Source organism: Chionomys nivalis, chromosome 2, assembly GCF_950005125.1.
Source record: "Chionomys nivalis chromosome 2, mChiNiv1.1, whole genome shotgun sequence".
Taxonomy (NCBI): Eukaryota; Metazoa; Chordata; class Mammalia; order Rodentia; family Cricetidae; genus Chionomys; species Chionomys nivalis.
In genome coordinates this window covers 105251832-105268849 of record NC_080087.1, presented here as the reverse complement: position 1 = coordinate 105268849, position 17018 = coordinate 105251832, and the positions used below count along the sequence as shown (strand labels likewise).

Sequence of the window (17018 nt, the reverse complement as noted above, 5' to 3'; positions counted from 1 at the left end):
CTGAATAGGATGCGGGTTGGGGCGAGGGTCAGAATAAGGGTTGAGTCAAGGTGAGTGTTCAGGTAGAGTGAGGGTCACAATCAGGGCTCAGGTGGAAGTGAAGATCAGTCTCAGGGTGCAGATCTAGATTGAGGTGAGTGAGGGTCAGGCTCCAGGTGCTGGTGGAGCGAGAGTGGGGTGAGGGTGGAAATGCAGGTCCAGGTGAGGGTGAGGATCAGTGTTGGGCTTCAGTTGGAGTCAGGGTAGCATAGAGGATGTCAGTGTGAGGGTCAGGATTGGTTGCAGGTTCGGGTTGGGTTGGAGGGTCAGTGCCAGGCATGGGTCTGGGGCCAGGCTGATGGGGAGGGTGCTGTTCAGGGTCTGGATCCAGGGTCTAGGGTTGGTTGTAGGTTTGGAGGGCCAGGCTTGGCTGGCCAGTTACAGGCCAGGTTGTGGGCCCGGACCAAGGTGAGGGTCCAGGCTAGTGGCTGGGTCAAGTGGTCTGTGTGGAGATCTAAGGGTCAGGGTCACGGTCTGGAGTCCAGGGTCAAGCTGTAAGTTAGGAGTTGCTGGGGCCAGAAGCTGAAACTGGGGTGGGGATGGATGCCAGGGCCGACATCAGTATGTGGGCCCTGGAACAGGTCTGGGATCCAGGGTCAGGGTGCAGTTAGGAGCTGGGGTGTATGTTGGAGGCCTGGAATTGGGTTCTGTTTATAGTTGAGTATAAGGTAGGGTGGAGGTCCTTGTCTGGGGCCTGAGTGAGAGCTTGGCAGGGCCATGGTGGCTTCCATTTTGGAGACTCAGGCCTACAAGGTCTTGGGACCTGCCTTGCTTTGCCACCTCTTACAAGGAGGCTTCTGGGCTCCCCCAAAAAACACTCATATTTTTTCTTCCCACTTGCCATTGTGTCTCGTTAGAGCATGTCTTCCATTTGTTAGCGAATCTCCTGGGAGCTACCCTGGATGAGGTACATAGCATTGTACAACAGTCACAATTGTGTGGAGTTTGTCAGGGCTTCTGGTAGCTCCAGAGTATCGCTGCAGGGTTGAGCACAAATGTCATGGTCCACAGGGTACTCTGGAACTTGGGGTGTTGTTGGGACTTACTAGTCAGTCTCCAGAGCTCAAGGTCTCCCCTGGTGTTGTCCCTCCTCCTCTCAGCTGGTTGAGCATCTTTGTCCACCCTTTGCTTGACTCTTTTTGGCCCTCCTACCTTAGCTTGTAATGGGTGCTGTCAAGGAACAGGGCCCCGTCTGTTAGTAGTCTTAGGTGTGCCCAGGAATACTCTAGAATCTACTCACATCCCGAGGAACTCTGCTGGCTGGTCAAAGAGACTGGGGCTGTGGGAGCCCTGGGAAGCAGGCAGTTGCTGTCCTCCAACACGAAGGAGCCAGTCTGGCACCGGCCTGTCACAGTGGAGAGACTGCCAAACCTGTGCTTTTTTTCCCGTACTGTCAGCCCATGGCTTTCCGAGTGCACCTCATCCTGAAGTCACTCAGGAATGGAGTGGGGCTGGTGGGAGGTAGGGAGGGAGAAGCAGAAGAGATATGCAGGTAGACAGATAAGGTGTGAGGTACTTTTCTTCTAGACTTTTCTGGATCCAGTTGTGAAGCCAGTATGTTCTGATACAAAGATAAGTATACTAGCTGTCACCTCCTTGTTAGAGTTGACCTCCTTGGAAATATTTTCAGATCACAGGTAGAGAACCTCCTGGTAGGTTCTTTTCTCTCCCTGAATATCACATTCAAGTCACCTTCATGGGTTAGCTGCGGCTAGCTGGCTGTTTCTTCATTAAGTAAGCCTCTTAATGGATGTCTCTTGTCACAGTTACTGCTCACAGTTTAAACTGCCGTTGTCCTGAGGGTGGTCCCCATGGCAGCTACCTTTGCTAAACCTTAGATCAGGATGCCCTGGTGGTCCCCATGGCAGCTACCTTTGCTAAACCTTAGATCAGGATGCCCTGTGGTCCCCATGCCAGCTATCTTCTCTAAACCTTAGATCAGGATGCCCTGGTGGTCCCCATGCCAGCTATCATCTCTAAACCTTAGAGCAGGATGCTCTGGTGGTCCATGTGCCTGCTTTCTTCTCAAAATGGCCCGGCACAAGCCCAGCCCAGCAGAGTAGTGACTCTCCTGTAGTTTGTTGTGAGATGGACTCTTCCAGATTAATTAATAACTAGTACAATGCAGCCAAAGTAGCTGTAGCCCCATCCCCGAGGAGGAGGTGGCATTCACATGGGGCTGTCTTGCTGCCGATTTTTTTTTTTTTTTTTTTTTGGAGCTGCTGATGTTTTTAAATCTGCCTCCTGGTAACGTGTTACTGTGTACCATTTGCCTGGTCATACGAGTCCTTACTAATCACCACCTTCACATTCCTGATGGCTTTTTATTTTTTTACTTTTGTTTTAAATGCTGTTGCTACCTGTCTTACTGACTGTCTAGTAACTTACTCCTCCGAGAACCCAGGACTCTATCCAGATGTCGGGGCATAGAGGAACAGAAAATCATAGTGCTTTGCTAGAGGTGACTAGGTTATAGGTTACCTGTGGGGAGGGGCACGATAGGGAGAGAACACATGTGATTGGATGGAGGAAAGCTCCATGGTGGTGAGAAATTACAGACTGTTCTGGAACTGGTTTTAGATACCCAGGCTAAGTAGCTGCTTTCTGGAGTTCATTCCACCAGTGTGTTCTAAGTGCCCTGGCGAAGGTTTGTGTGGTCAGGTCCTCTACTACATAAAAGCTGTTTGTGTCTCCTTGAGTGCTTCGGTTTGTAGTCTCAAGTTGCTGCAAAGAGACTGGAGTCAGGCCTGCTGTGACCGTGGCCTCAGGCTCTTGCCATCCCACGTAACTTTGGTCTCTCTGATGGAACCTGTCAGCCTGGACTTGGTGGTTGTTTTCTTTTCTTTTTTTTTTAATATTTATTTATTTATTATGTATACAATTCTGTCTGTGTGTATGCTGCAGGCCAGAAGAGGACACCAGACCCCATTACAGATGGTTGTGAGACACCATGTGGTTGCTGGGAATTGAACTCAGGACCTTTGGAAGAGCAGGCAATGCTCTTTAACCTATGAGCCATCTCTCCAGCCCCTGGTGGTTGTTTTCTTTTGTTTATGTGTACATTCAAGCTCTTCCTTGCCAGTCTCTGGCCTCAGTGGGAATCTGTCCCTGGTACCTCTTGGTCTCCCTTCTCAGTACCAGCTCAGCGTTGGTAGTCTTTGCTGTCTCTATAACTGACTATTCTCTGAAGCCTGGGCCCCAAATTTAGTAGGTGTCAAACCTTTGTTGAGGAAGGGGATGAGGCAGTTAGAGCTGTAGGTGTGACCGGGTTCTTACCTCTCCTGGAAGTGGGGTTCAGTGGGTGAGTCAGTGCAGGGGCTGTCCAGTGAGTTGCATATGATGGTTCCTTCTGCCTTCTGCAGGTGATCAGGATAACTGGCTTCATGAAGGGCCTCTACACAGATGCTGAGATGAAGTCAGACAACGTCAAGGTAGGTTCTGCTGTGAGTTCCTTTTCTCCACACCCTTGCCTTCGGGAGTAGAGCATGTTTCACAAGCTGCACACCATTATACAGTTTGATGGGTAGAACGCAATGCTGATTTTGAGTTACGTAGACTTCTCTTGTTTCATTTTCTCATTCGTGGTAACAGTATGCTATACTAAATTGATCTTCTGAAAAGCAGAATTGGGGGCTGAAGAGAGAACTCAATTGGTTAAGGGCTGGCCATGCAAGCATGCAGACCGCTGTTATATCCCCCAGGACCTGTGTGAAAAGCTGGGTATGACAGTGTATATTGGAATCCCAGAGCTGAAGAAATGCTTGGTGACCAAGTAGCCTAGTGAGCAACACCAAGTAGATATATCCTGAAGAATGAATTGGCACCCAAGGTCGATCTCTGGCCTCCATATGCGCACACACACTTGTGCTTGTGCAACAGCCCCAACATTTATACCCATGTGTCTGTGCACTCACACATCTATACACGTACAGGAAGAAAACAAAAAAACAGAATTACAGCCAGCTTTGCTGGTGCATAGCTATAATCTCAGTACTTAGGTACTGAGTCAGGAGGACTACTGCAAGTTCAAGGCCAGCATAGACTACGTAGCGAGTACCCACAAGGCAAGGCTACAGCAAGTCCCTATCTCAAAACATAAAAGTAAAGCAAGGGGGGCTGGAGAGATGGCTCAGTGGTTAAGAGCATTGCCTGCTCTTCCAAAGGTCCTGAGTTCAATTCCCAGTAACCACATGGTGGCTCACAACCATCTGTAATAAGGTCTGGTGCCCTCTTCTGGCCTGCAGGCATATACACAGGTAGAATATTGTATACATAACAAATAAATAAATATTAAAAAAAAAAAGAAAGAAAGAAAAAAAAGTAAAGCAAGGCAGACTCAGTCGCCGGACATGGTGGGGCACACCTGCTTTCCTAGCACTTGGGTGGCTGAGATGAGACATGAGTTTGAAGCTAGCCTGGGCCACACAGGCCATATCTCAAAAACAAACAAAAGACCCAAAACAGATGGAGTGTTTTCTAGGTTAATGCTAGCCCATTAATGGCACCGAAAGCTTGAATGAGTAGATTTTGTTGTAAACAATGAAAGTTCATAAAAGCTTATAAAAAATCAGAAATCCTGAACTTGTCATCCATCTAAAAATAGTTTTTCATGTAAAGAGGAGCCATTCTATGCCTATTGAATATACCGAGGGTAGTACAGATGCCTCAGAGTATTTATTTCAAAATCGAAGTTTTACTTTAAAATATTTTTTGAAAATTTCATATATTTTTACAGAGTATTTTGTTCATATCTGTTTACCACTGCCTCCCTCCTACTCCCCTGGTGTTCCCTACATTCCCTCCCTCCCAAGTTCATGGCTTCCTTTTTAAGGAAAAAAAACACAAAAACTTCTCTGTGTGTGTGTGTGCACGTGTGTGCGCGCGCGTGTGTGAGTATGTGCACGTGTGTGTGTGTGTGTCGTTAATGTGTGAGCACAGTGCCTGTGGAGTCCAGAATAGGATGTCAGATCATTTGGAGCTAGAGTTACAGGTGGTTATGAGCCACATGATGTGGGTGTTGGGAACTGAAACTTGGGTCCTCTGTAACAACTTTCTACACTTTGAATTACTGAGTCATTTCTCCAGCCCTAAAATATTTATTTTAATATTTGTCTCTTACTTGGAAATATTTCAGGATAAAGATGCAAAAATTAGCTTCCTACAGAAGGCCATAGATGTGGTCATGATGGTCTCAGGAGAACCCTTGGCAGCAAAACCAGCTCGAATCGTGGCTGGGCATGAACCTGAGAGAACCAACGAGTTGCTTCAGTTGATTGGCAAGTGCTGCCTCAACAAGGTAGGGGGAAGCCTGCCTCTGGGAGCCTTCCTGGTAGGCAGCGTGTCCGAGACTGGTGGAGCTGGTGGGGAAGCTTTCCTCGTCCATGCTTGTGGAGCAAGTGGAGCAGCTGTGTGAGTGAGCAGGTCCTGTGCTGCTCTCTCTGGTTATTTGAGAATTGGTTGATGGGACAGAAAAGTCCGCTTACAGAGAGTTCTCCAGTACCCTGGAAAACTGGGAGGGCTGCAGAAGCCAGAATCTGTGTTTGATGAGACTTGAGGTAGCTTTCTGTTGTGTCAAATCCAAGTGGCAACCGTCCTGGTCGTCATGCATTTGAGTGTGTGAATACATTAGTGCTCTAGTTTGAATACATTAGTGATGTGTGGCGTCACTGTCACTACGCTTTGTTTGCGAAACTAACGTTCTGTGCCCATCAGGTAAGAATGTACTCTCCTGTTCCTCCTACCGCAGTAACAGCTGTCCCCTGTGTCACCACGAGTGTGACCGTCCACGTCTCTCATGGATGTGGTAGTATTTGTTCTTTCAGTAGCATGGCGTTCTCAGAGTTTACCCGCTTTATATTGGGGTCAGTTTTCTTCCCACCTAGTTAGCAATACTCTGCTCTGTGGGTAGACTACATTGTTTGTCCACTCGTCTGTCAAGGGACGTCTGTGTTGCTTCCACTTGCTGGCTGTCGCAAACAGTGTCTCCCTGGGCACAGACCAATTTTTTTATTTTTTTATTTTTTTTTTGCTGTAAACCGGGAGGGTGGTGGCCAGGTCATGCTGATTATTCTATGTCTGACTATGAGGAGCCGCCTCATTGTCTTCCGGAGGATGGCACTACACTCTCTGCATCCCCAGTGACTCACAGGCTTTACTTTTCCCTCATCGTTCTTATAATTTAAATTTTTTGTAATAACTGCACTAATAGATGTGTGGGGATTAGATCCTGGGATTCTGTTTGAAGACATTTATAGTGCTGTGTGGGTTACTGGAGCCACACACATGTCCACACTGACAGTCCAGGTAGATGGGTGACAGGATTATTAGCTTGGGTGTCCTTAGTAGTGGCTGTCAAATGGGGGGGCTTTGTCACTACCGTTTTATGTTTTATCCTCCAAATGTCCTTTATGTCGGGAAGAAAATCTGTCTAATGAACTGTCCTTGAGTGCTGCATTTTCATTGGTTGTCCGTGCTGACATCATTTCCCCTTCCCTAACATGGCCAACAAGCTCTCCAGTGATGAGGCGGTGAAGAGAGTCTTAGCTGGGGAAAAGGGAGACTCGAGAGGACGAGCCGTACGGACCTCCAAAGCACCCGAGTCCGACAACAAGGGCGTGAAGGAAGAAGAGTCCAGAACTCATAAAGAGGTGAGTGGTAGGCAGCGCATCTTCGAAACAGCAGGTCTTCATAGTTTAAGTAAAATGTGAAACTGACGTATGTGTCCATACGCTTTTCTTCAGGACAAAAGGAACTCTGAGGTGAAGGAGAGAAGCACAAGCGCAGAGCACAAGCACAAGGAGGAACTGAAGGATGAAAACAAACCACGGGAGAAGGAGAGGGACAAGGAGAAGGCCAAGGAGCCTGACAGAGACCGACACAGAGACTCTGACAAGGACAGAAACAGAGAAGGAGAACGGGAGAAAGCCAGAACGCGGGCCAAGCAGGACAGGGACAGAAGCAACAAAGACCGGGACAGAGAAGCCGAAAGGGACAAGGAGAGAGACAGGAGGAGTGAGGGCGGGAAAGAAAAAGAGAGGCCGAAGGACCGAGACCGCGACAAGGGGAAAGACCGGGAACGGCGGAAAACAAAGAACGGGGAGCATTCCCGGGACACTGACAGGGAGAAAAGCAGAGATCCAGACAAGCCAGAGAGAAAGGCATGGCCATGATTGCGACTTCCTTTTTCCTTTTAGATGTGTTATTATTTTTATGATTATGTATGTGCTTGAATGAGTGCATGGGCACCATGTATATGTAGGAGCCATTGGGCCTGAAGGGGGCATCACATCCCCTGGTGCCGGAGTAACTGGAGGTTCTGAGCTGCTGTGTGGATGCTGGGAAATGAACCCAAGTTCTCTGCAGGAGGAGCCAGCTCTCGTAATCCTCCAAGCCCCGAGGCCCACTCAGGGAGAGAGTGGCTTGCTCCCTAACACAGCATCTGTCCTCTTGCTTTTTTAAAGACTTTGTTTTTATTCTTAGTTTTAAAAAATTGTGCGAATGCATGTAACATTTGCAGGAGGCACAGGTGGTTGTGAGCCACCTGATGTGTAGGTGCTGAGAATCGAACTCTGCGTCTCTGCAAGTGTTAGCAGGGACTGCTGAGCCATCTCGCTGCTGCTGAACCTGTCATCCTAGGAAATTTAACACTGAGTTGTAGCTGCCTTTGGTTCCTTGTAGTAATTCAAAGAGATACCTGTTTTGTGTCAGGTGTCTTAAATTTTTTTTAAAATTTATTCATGATTTATTAATTGTTTTGTATGGTGCATGAAGTGGTTGTAAACGTGGGTGTGTCCGTGCCACAGTGTAGAGGCCAGGGGACAACTTTTGCGGAGTTGGTTCTCCTAACCTTTATGCTGGGTTCTGGAGATCTAACTTAAGGTGCTAGGTTTGCATGAAAAATGCTTTTACACACTAAACTGTTTTACTGGCCTAGTTTTTAAAAAAACTTTAAATGTTTTTGCTACTTATTAATAGTAGTTCAACCATTTAACTCAGCATTATTCAGGAAGTTTTCAAACATTGAAAATACCCTTGAGCACATACTCTGGGCGGTACTTCCGTTCACCGTTGAATTCCTGGTCTAGTTGAGTGCTGGCACATAGTAGGTGTGTAGTAGACCTCAGGTGAAGGAAGGAGTCAAGCATGGAGTAGGGAATAGAAGGCTCTTCTGATCTTGAATCTTTGGATGGTGCTGATGAGTTCATAGCAGCTTTTGGAGTGTCTGGGAATTCAGAGAGGGAGCCAGGAAACACTGCTGCCAAATGTCTCCTGTCCTCAGAGTATAGCATTTGACAGTTCCCTGCTGGGCCTATGGAGAAAGCCTCTCCCTGACAGTGAGCTGATGTGCTGTTGGCCTTGCTTTGTCTCGCTAGATGATCCCAAGGTCCCTTGTCTGCTGCCGTTTGCAAATTGTGTCATTCGCCACATATCCAGGCGTGGTCTCCCCTGGAGTGTGGACATGACTGAGCTTATCAAGGATTCGAGCTACTTTCAAAGTTTCTTTATGCATTATAATTGTCTTAAGACTCCCATTTTCCTATACTTCCTGTTTAATGACATTTACAGGTAAAATCGAGGTTGGCCAGGAAACAGTCCTGCTTCTCATGGCTTTCGGAATGCAAGTGCCTAGTCAGTTCTCTCCGCGCTGTGACAAATAGCTCACAAGAAACGGTTCTAAGAAGGTTGGGCTTCTGTTGTTTGTGGCTCCAGGGTGTAGTCTGTCCCAGCAGGCCCTGGAGAATGGAGTCCCAGAGTAGTTTGCCTTCTGTCATAACTGTTTTGGGACCCCAGCCCGTGAGTGATGCTGCCCATGTTCTGCAGGTCTTCCCAGTTCAGTTAAATCTAGGTCGTCCTTCATTGCGTGTCCAGAGAACCCTCTCACAGGTGGCTAGAGCCCAGTGTGCATGAAGCATCCTAGAGAGGCTGAGAGTCCACCTGCTTGCAGCTGCTGACCGGAGGGCAGCCAAGATGTAGGCTGGCCCGAAACCAACCTGTGGCAGTCATCTTGCTCTGTGCTGCAGCGAGGTGACTCTCTGGGGGAGGAGTGGACTTTGTAGGACCAGCCGTGCCGGTGTCCTGTGACTGCCTGTCTGGGTGTCAGTGTGTTCCGTTTTCTAGATCTGGTGTGGTAAGGCTGTGTCACTTTGTCGGTAACTGTGTTTCGTGTTCTGCTGGGCACTTACTTGGGTGTTTGCTATTTAAGTCACATTTTAACTTCCCACACACATCCTGGAATAACGTACCCAGTGTCATAATGTACCCGTGTCATGGTAACCTGGGTTCCTTGATGACTTTGGGAAATGAGCTGTTTCCTCTCATTACCTCTTGTTAGTGGCCTAAGGAAGTACTTTTCACTGAGCTGTGTTTTGAGAGGCACAGGTGTATTCTGCTGTTTTCCAACTATGCGAGGCAGTCCCTCACACAAACAGCCTTCCTCGGCCTGACTTCAGATCAAGCATCCACATGTCCTGCTCACTGAAGCTGCTGCTGTTCCAGAGAGGAGTGTTTGTGTAAGAGCCAAATGCAAGTGATGGTTTCATTTCAAAGGATGGAAAACCACAGTCAAGTGAAGTTTAGTTTGCTGAGATCTCCTGGTGTTTCTTTTCGCCTGACTCTTTTGCTATTGATCTGGGGGTGCCTTTATTGTGCTCTGTGGGTCTGGGAAGCCAACAGTGAAGTTTCCTGTGGCCAGAAGTGCCATGCAGATGTGACACCCCTCACAAAAGACCCCCTGGGGTTTTGCTGCAGCCACTCCTACTCTGGCCAGTTCCCAGACTTTTACTGTCTAGAAATCTCTCAGGCTGCCTGGTGGACTTCTGTGAAGAAAGGTGCAAAGGTGTGCAGTCAGCAGGGCTCCAGGGCGGGTGCAGTCAGTGGGGCTCCAGGGCGGGTGCAGTCAGCGGGGCTCCAGGGCGGGTGCAGTCAGCGGGGCTCCAGGGTGGGATTCCGTTCTCAGAGAACTAGTTTAAGGAGTAAGATGGAATTTACAGTACTCACTTGGTTCCCCACAGCATTTTCACTGTAGCGGTGAGGAGTCCTTCCATTCTTCAGTTATTCCATTATCAGGAGACACCCAGAAGACAGGAGTGGGTTTACAGTCACGCCACTCCTCACTTTTGGATCCCGGGTGTCCTGTGTGATTTCCTGAGAGGCCGTACCTACCTGAGGGTGTCTTTAGATCTCTGTAGTTTTTTTTGGAAGACTCTGGAACTTCTCGGTAGAATAACATGGTTCTCAGACCTGGAGCGGCAGTGTGCTCCTGTGTGAGAAATCTTGTGCCATGTGCTGTATTTCGGCGCTTTGCTTTTCGTTGTTAATATTACAGATTTTCTAGTTCCAGGACAGGCTCCAAAACCACAGAGAAACCCTGTCTCGAAAACCCAAAAAAAAAAAAAAATTACAGATTTTAACAGTTCTTCTTTTTATAGTCAGCAAGCTCAGGGGAGATGCCTAAAAAGTCGGATGGATTCTTCAAAGATGCCAAAGCAGAGATGGAGGTAACGTTTACAAACCAGACTTTCTGTCTGTCTGTTAATGTTTGCTTTTCTGTTGCCACGCTAAAACACTGACCCAAACCTACCCGGGGGAGGTAAAGGTTCGTGTGGTGTATACTTCCACATCACAGCCTATCATCAGAGGAAGCCTGGAGGCAGGACTGCAGCAGAGAGCAAAGGAACACGGCACACTACCTTGCTCCCAGACTCAGTCGGCTTCTCTATAGTCTGGGCCCACCTGCTGGGGATGGCACTGCCCACGTCAGTCAGCAGTCCAGAAGGTACCCCACAGACATGCTCCCAGACCATCTGATGGTGCTTCTTTCTTTCTTTGCTTTTTTGAGACAGGGTTTCTCTGTGTAGTGCTGTCTGTCCTGGAACTTGCTCTGTAGACTAAGCTAACCTCAAACTCAGAGAGCAGCTAACTCAAACTCAAAGCACTCTTTGCTTCCTGAATGCTGGGATTAGAGATTTGCACCGTTACACCTGGCTCTTGATGGAAGCAATTATTTTTATTTCTTTATTTATTGAGCTCTACATTTTTCTCTGCTCCCCTCCGTACCTCTCCCCTCCCCCCTCCAGCCCTCCCCCAAGGTCCCCATGCTCCCAGTTTACTCAGGAGATCTTGTCTTTTTCTATTTCCCATGTAGATTAGATCTATGTAAGTCTCTCTTAGTGTCCTCATTGTTATCTAAGTTCTCTGGGATTGTGGTTTGTAGGTTGGTTTTCTTTGCTTTATGTTTAAAAACCACCTATGAGTGAGTACATATGACAATTGTCTTTCTGTGACTGGGTTACCTCACTCAGATGGAAGCAATTCTTTTTTTTTTTAACTTTTTTTTTTTTTATTTTTATTCTTTTTTAATTAAAATTTCCACCTGCTCCCCATTTCACATTTCCCTCCCCTCCTCCCAAATATTGCCCTCCCCCCACTTCCCTCCCCCTATCCCCACTCCTCTTCTCCTCCCCCCACTCCATTCCCCCTCCCTCTCGATACTGAAGAGCAGTCCAAATTCCCTGCCCTGCGGGAAGACCAAGGTCCTTCTATCTACGTCCAGAAAGGTGAGCGTCCAAACAGGCTAAGCTCCCACAAAGCCAGTTCATGTATTAGGATCGAAACCTAGTGCCATTGTCCTTGGCTTCTCATCAGTCTTCATTGACCGCCATGCTCAGAGAGTCCGGAATCAACCCATGCTTATTCAGTCCCAGACCAGCTGGCCTTGGTGGGCTCCCAATAAATCAGTTCCACTGTCACAGTGGGTGGGTGCATCCCTCGTGGTCCTGATTTTTTGCTCATGTTCTCCCTCCTTCTGCTCCTCATTTGGACCTTAAGAGCTCAGACCGTTGCTCCAAATTGAGACTCTGTCTCTACCTCGATCCATCGCCAGATGAAGGTTCTAAGGTGATATGCAAGATATTCATCAGTATAGGATAGGGTCATTTCAGGTTCCCTCTCCTTAGTTGCCCAAGGTACCAGCTGGGGACATATTCCTGGACACCTGCGAACCCCTCAAGAGTCAAGTCTCTTGCCAACCCTAAGATGGCTCCCTTAGATAGGATATATACTTCGCTGCTCCCGTATCCATCCTTCCTATATCCCAACCATCCCAATCCTCCGAGCTCCTCCCATCCTCCCCTTCTCATATTTCTCATCCCATTTCCCCTTTGCCCCATGCCACCTCACCCGCAAGTTCCCAGTTTTTGCCCTGGAATCTTGTCTACTTCCCCCTCTCCATGCGGATGACTATATGATTTTCTTTGGGTTCACTTTCTTATTTAGCTTCTATAGGATCACACATTATATGCTTAATGTCTTTTATTTTATGGCTAGAAACCGATTATGAGTGAGTACATCCCATGTTCCTCTTTTTGAGTCTGGGATACCTCACTCAGGATAGTGTTTTCTATTTCCATCCATTTGCACGCAAAATTCGAGAAGTCATTGTTTTTTACTGCTGAGTAGTACTCTAATATGTATATATTCCACACTTTCTTCATCCATTCCTCCATTGAAGGGCATCTAGGTTGTTTCCAGGTTTTGGCTATTACAAACAATGCTGCTATGAACATAGTTGAACAGATACTTTTGTCATTTGATGTGGCATCTCTTGGGTATATTCCCAATAGTGGTATTACTGGATCTTGGGGTAGGTTGATCCCAAATTTCCTGAGAAATCGCCACACTGATTTCCAAAGTGGTTGCACAAGTTTGCATTCCCACCAGCAATGAATGAGTGTGCCTCTTTCTCCACAACCTCTCCAGCAAAGGCTATCATTGGTGTTCTTGATTTTAGCCATTCTGACAGGTGTAAGATGGTATCTCAAAGTTGTTTTAATTTGCATTTCCCTTATCGCTAAGGAGGTTGAGCATGACCTTAGGTGTCTTTTGGCCATTTGAATTTCTTCTGTTGAGAATTCTCTGTTCAGATCAGTGCCCCATTTTTTTATTGGGTTCATTAGCATTTTAAAGTTTAGTTTCTTGAGTTCTTTATATATTTTGGTGATCAGACCTTTGTCTGTTGCAGGGTTGGTGAAGATCTTCTCCCAGTCAGTGGGTTGCCTTTTTGTCTTAGTGACAGTGTCCTTTGCTTTACAGAAGCTACTCAGTTTCAGGAGGTCCCATTTATTCAATGTTGCCCTTAATGTCTGTGCTGCTGGGGATAAACGTAGGAAGTGATCTCCTGTACCCATATGTTGTAGAGTACTTCCAACTTTTTCTTCTATCAGGTTCAGTGTGTTCAGACTAATATTGAGGTCTTTAATCCATTTGGACTTGAGTTTTGTGCATGGTGATAGATATGGATCTATTTTCATTCTTCTACACGTTGACAACCAGTTCTGCCAGCACCATTTGTTGAAGATGCTCTCTTTTTTCCATTGAATACTTTTAGCTCCTTTATCAAAAATTAGGTGTTCATAAGTTTGTGGGTTAAAATCAGGGTCTTCTACTCGGTTCCATTGGTCGACTTCTCTGTTTTTATGCCAATACCAAACTGTTTTCAATACTGAGGCTCTGTAATAGAGTTTGAGGTCAGGGATGGTAATGCCTCCAGACGATCCTTTATTATATAAGATTGTTTTGGCTATCCTGGGTTTTTTGTTTCTCCATATAAAATTGATTATTGTCCTCTCAAGATCTGTGAAGAATTTTGATGGGATTTTAATGGGGATTGCATTGAATCTATAAATTGCCCTTGGTAGAATTGCCATTTTTACTATGTTGATCCTCCCTATCCAAGAGCAAGGGAGATCCTTCCATTTTCTGGTATCCTCCTCAATTTCTTTCTTCATTGACTTAAAGTTCTTGTCAAATAGATCCTTTACTTCCTTGGTTAGGGTTACCCCAAGATATTTTATGCTATTTGTGGCTATCGTGAAGGGTGATGCTTCTCTGATTTCCATCTCTGCTTCCTTATCCTTTGTGTATAGGAGGGCAACTGATTTTTTGGAATTGATCTTGTATCCTGCAACGCTACTAAAGGTGTTTATCAGCTGAAGGAGTTCTTTGCTGGAGTTTTTGGGGTCGCTTATGTACACTATCATATCGTCTGCAAATAATGAAAGTTTAACTTCTTCCTTTCCGATTTGAATCCCTTTGATCCCCTTATGTTGTCTTATTGCTATTGCTAGAATTTCAAGCACTATATTAAAGAGGTATGGAGAGAGTGGACAACCTTGTCGTGTTCCTGATTTTAGTGGAATAGCTTTGAGTTTCTCTCCATTTAATTTGATGTTAGCTGACGGCTTGCTATAAATAGCTTTTATTATAGTTAGGAACGACCCTTGTATTCCTAATCTCTCTAAGACCTTTATCATAAAGGGATGTTGAATTTTGTCAAATGCTTTTTCAGCATCTAATGAAATGATCATATGGTTTTTTTCTTTCAGTTTATTTATATGATGGATTACATTGATAGATTTTCGTATGTTGAACCAGCCCTGCATCTTTGGGATGAAGCCTACTTGATCATAATGGATAATTTTTCTGATGTGTTCTTGGATTCGGTTTGCCAGTATTTTATTGAGTATTTTTGCGTCGATGTTCATGAGTGAGATTGGCCTGTAGTTCTCTTTCTTGGTTGTGTCTTTGTGTGGTTTTGGTATCAGAGTAACTTCAGCTTCATAAAAGGAATTTGGTAATGACTTCTCTGTTTCAATATTGTGAAATACATTAAGGAGTATAGGTATTAGGTCTTCTTGGAAGTTCTGGTAGAATTCTGCATTGAAGCCATCTGGACCTGGGCTTTTTTTGGTGGGGAGGTTTTTTATAACAACTTCTAATTCTTCGCGACTAACAGGTCTATTTAGATTGTTCACCTGGTCCTGGTTTAACTTTGGTATATGGTACTTATCTAAAAAAGTGTCCATTTCTATAACATTTTCCAATTTTGTGGCATACAGATTTTTGTAGTAAGATCTAATGATTCTCTGAATTTCCTCTGAGTCTGTGGTTATGTCTCCCTTTTCGTTTCTGATTTTGTTAATTTGCGTATTCTCTCTCCGCCGTTTGATTAGTTTGGATAGGGGTTTATCAATCTTATTGATTTTCTCCATGAACCAGCTTTTTGTTTCATTGATTCTTTGGATTGTTTTCTGTGTTTCTATTTTGTTGATTTCAGCCCTCAATTTGATTATTTCCAGTCTTCTACTTCTCCTAGGTGAGTCTGCTTCTTTTTTTTCTAAAGCTTTCAGGTGGGCTATTAAGTCTCCAATGTGTGCTTTCTCCGTTTTCTTTAAGTGGGCACTTAATGCTATGAATTTTCCTCTTAGCACTGCTTTCATAGTGTCCCATAGGTTTGAGTATGTTGAGTCTTCGTTTTCATTGAATTCAAGAAAGACTTTAATTTCTTTCTTTATTTCTTCCTTGATCCAGGTGAGGTTCAGTAGTTGACTGTCCAGTTTCCATGAGTTCATAGGCTTTCTGGGGATAGCATTGTTGTTGAATTCTAACTTTAATCCATGGTGATCTGATAAGACACAGGTGGTTACCGATATTTTTTTGTAACTGTGTAAGTTTGCTTTGTTACCGAGTATGTGGTCTATTTTCGAGAAGGTTCCATGAGCTGCAGAGAAGAAGGTATATTCTTTCCTATTTGGGTGGAATGTTCTATAGATGTCTGTTAAGTCCATTTGATTCATTACCTCCCTTAATCCTCTTATTTCTCTGTTAGGTTTCTGTTTGATTGACCTGTCCATTGGTGAGAGAGGAGTGTTGAAATCTCCTACTATTAGTGTGTGTGGTTTGATGACTGCCTTGAGTTTTAGTAACGTTTCTTTTACATAAGTGGGTGCTTTTATATTAGGGGCATATATATTCAGGATTGAGATTTCATCCTGGTGAATTGTTCCTGTTATGAGTAAAAAATGTCCATCTCCATCTCTTTTGATTGATTTTAGTTTGAAGTCAACTTTCTTAGAAATTAGTATGGCCACACCTGCTTGTTTCTTAGGTCCGTTTGCTTGATAAACCTTTTCCCAGCCCTTTACTCTGAGTAGATGTCTGTCTTTGTGGTTGAGGTGTGTTTCTTGTAAGCAGCAGAATGTTGGATCCTGTTTTCGTATCCAATCTCTTAGCCTGTGCCTCTTTATAGGTGAGTTGAGTCCATTGATATTAAGTGATATTAATGACCAGTGGTTGTTAACTCCGGTCATTTTTCCTTTCTTTCTTTCTTTCCTTTGGTAGTAGAGTTTGTGTGTTTCCCTTCTTCAAGTTGTGCTGGTGAAGGGTCTTTAGATGTCTGAGTTATTGTGGGCATTGTTGGACTCCTTGGTTTGTGATTTTCCTTCAATTACTTTCTGAAGGGCTGGATTTGTGGCTACGTATTGTTTAAATTTGTTTTTATCCTGGAAAACTTTGTTTTCTCCATTTATAGTGAACGAAAGCTTGGCTGGGTATAGTAGTCTGGGCTTGCATCCATGGTCTCGTAGTTTCTGCAGTATATCTATCCAGGACCTTCTGGCTTTCATGGTTTCCATAGAGAAATCAGGTGTAAGTCTGATAGGTTTACCTTTATAGGTAACTTGACCTTTTTCCTTTGCAGCTCTTAATATTCTTTCTTTATTCTGTATGTTTTGTGTTTTGATTATTATATGACGAGGAGATGTTTTTTTTTGATCCAGTCGATTTGGTGTTCTGTATGCTTCTTGGACCTTCAAAGGAATATCTTTCTTAAGGTTGGGAAAGTTTTCTTCTATAATTTTATTAAATATATTTTCTGGACCATTGAGCTGTACTTCTTCTCCTTCTTCTATCCCTATTATTCTTAGGTTTGGTCTTTTTATTGTGTCCCAGATTTCCTGAATGTTTTGTGATGAGAATTTGTTGGTTATGCTGTTTTCTTTGATGAGAGTGTTTATTTTCTCTATGGTATCTTCAGTGTCTGAGATTCTTTCTTCTATCTCTTGTAATCTGTTGGTGGTACTTGTCTCTGTAGTTCCTGTTCGTTTATTCAAATTTTCCATCTCCATCCTTCCCTCGGTTTGTGT

General features: G+C 45.0%; 1 protein-coding gene across 2 annotated transcripts in view; it reads left to right on the top strand.

The window, feature by feature from the left end:
* Nucleotides 1-17018, top strand: part of Traf3ip1 (TRAF3 interacting protein 1) — a 50113-nt gene that overhangs the window by 465 nt on the left and 32630 nt on the right. For both annotated transcript variants that reach the window (XM_057757873.1, XM_057757863.1), the window contains exons 2-6: nucleotides 3402-3470; nucleotides 5174-5335; nucleotides 6549-6686; nucleotides 6780-7196; nucleotides 10467-10535. In XM_057757873.1, coding sequence (XP_057613856.1) covers nucleotides 3402-3470; nucleotides 5174-5335; nucleotides 6549-6686; nucleotides 6780-7196; nucleotides 10467-10535 — 855 coding nt within the window. The remainder of the gene's footprint in view (nucleotides 1-3401; nucleotides 3471-5173; nucleotides 5336-6548; nucleotides 6687-6779; nucleotides 7197-10466; nucleotides 10536-17018) is intronic.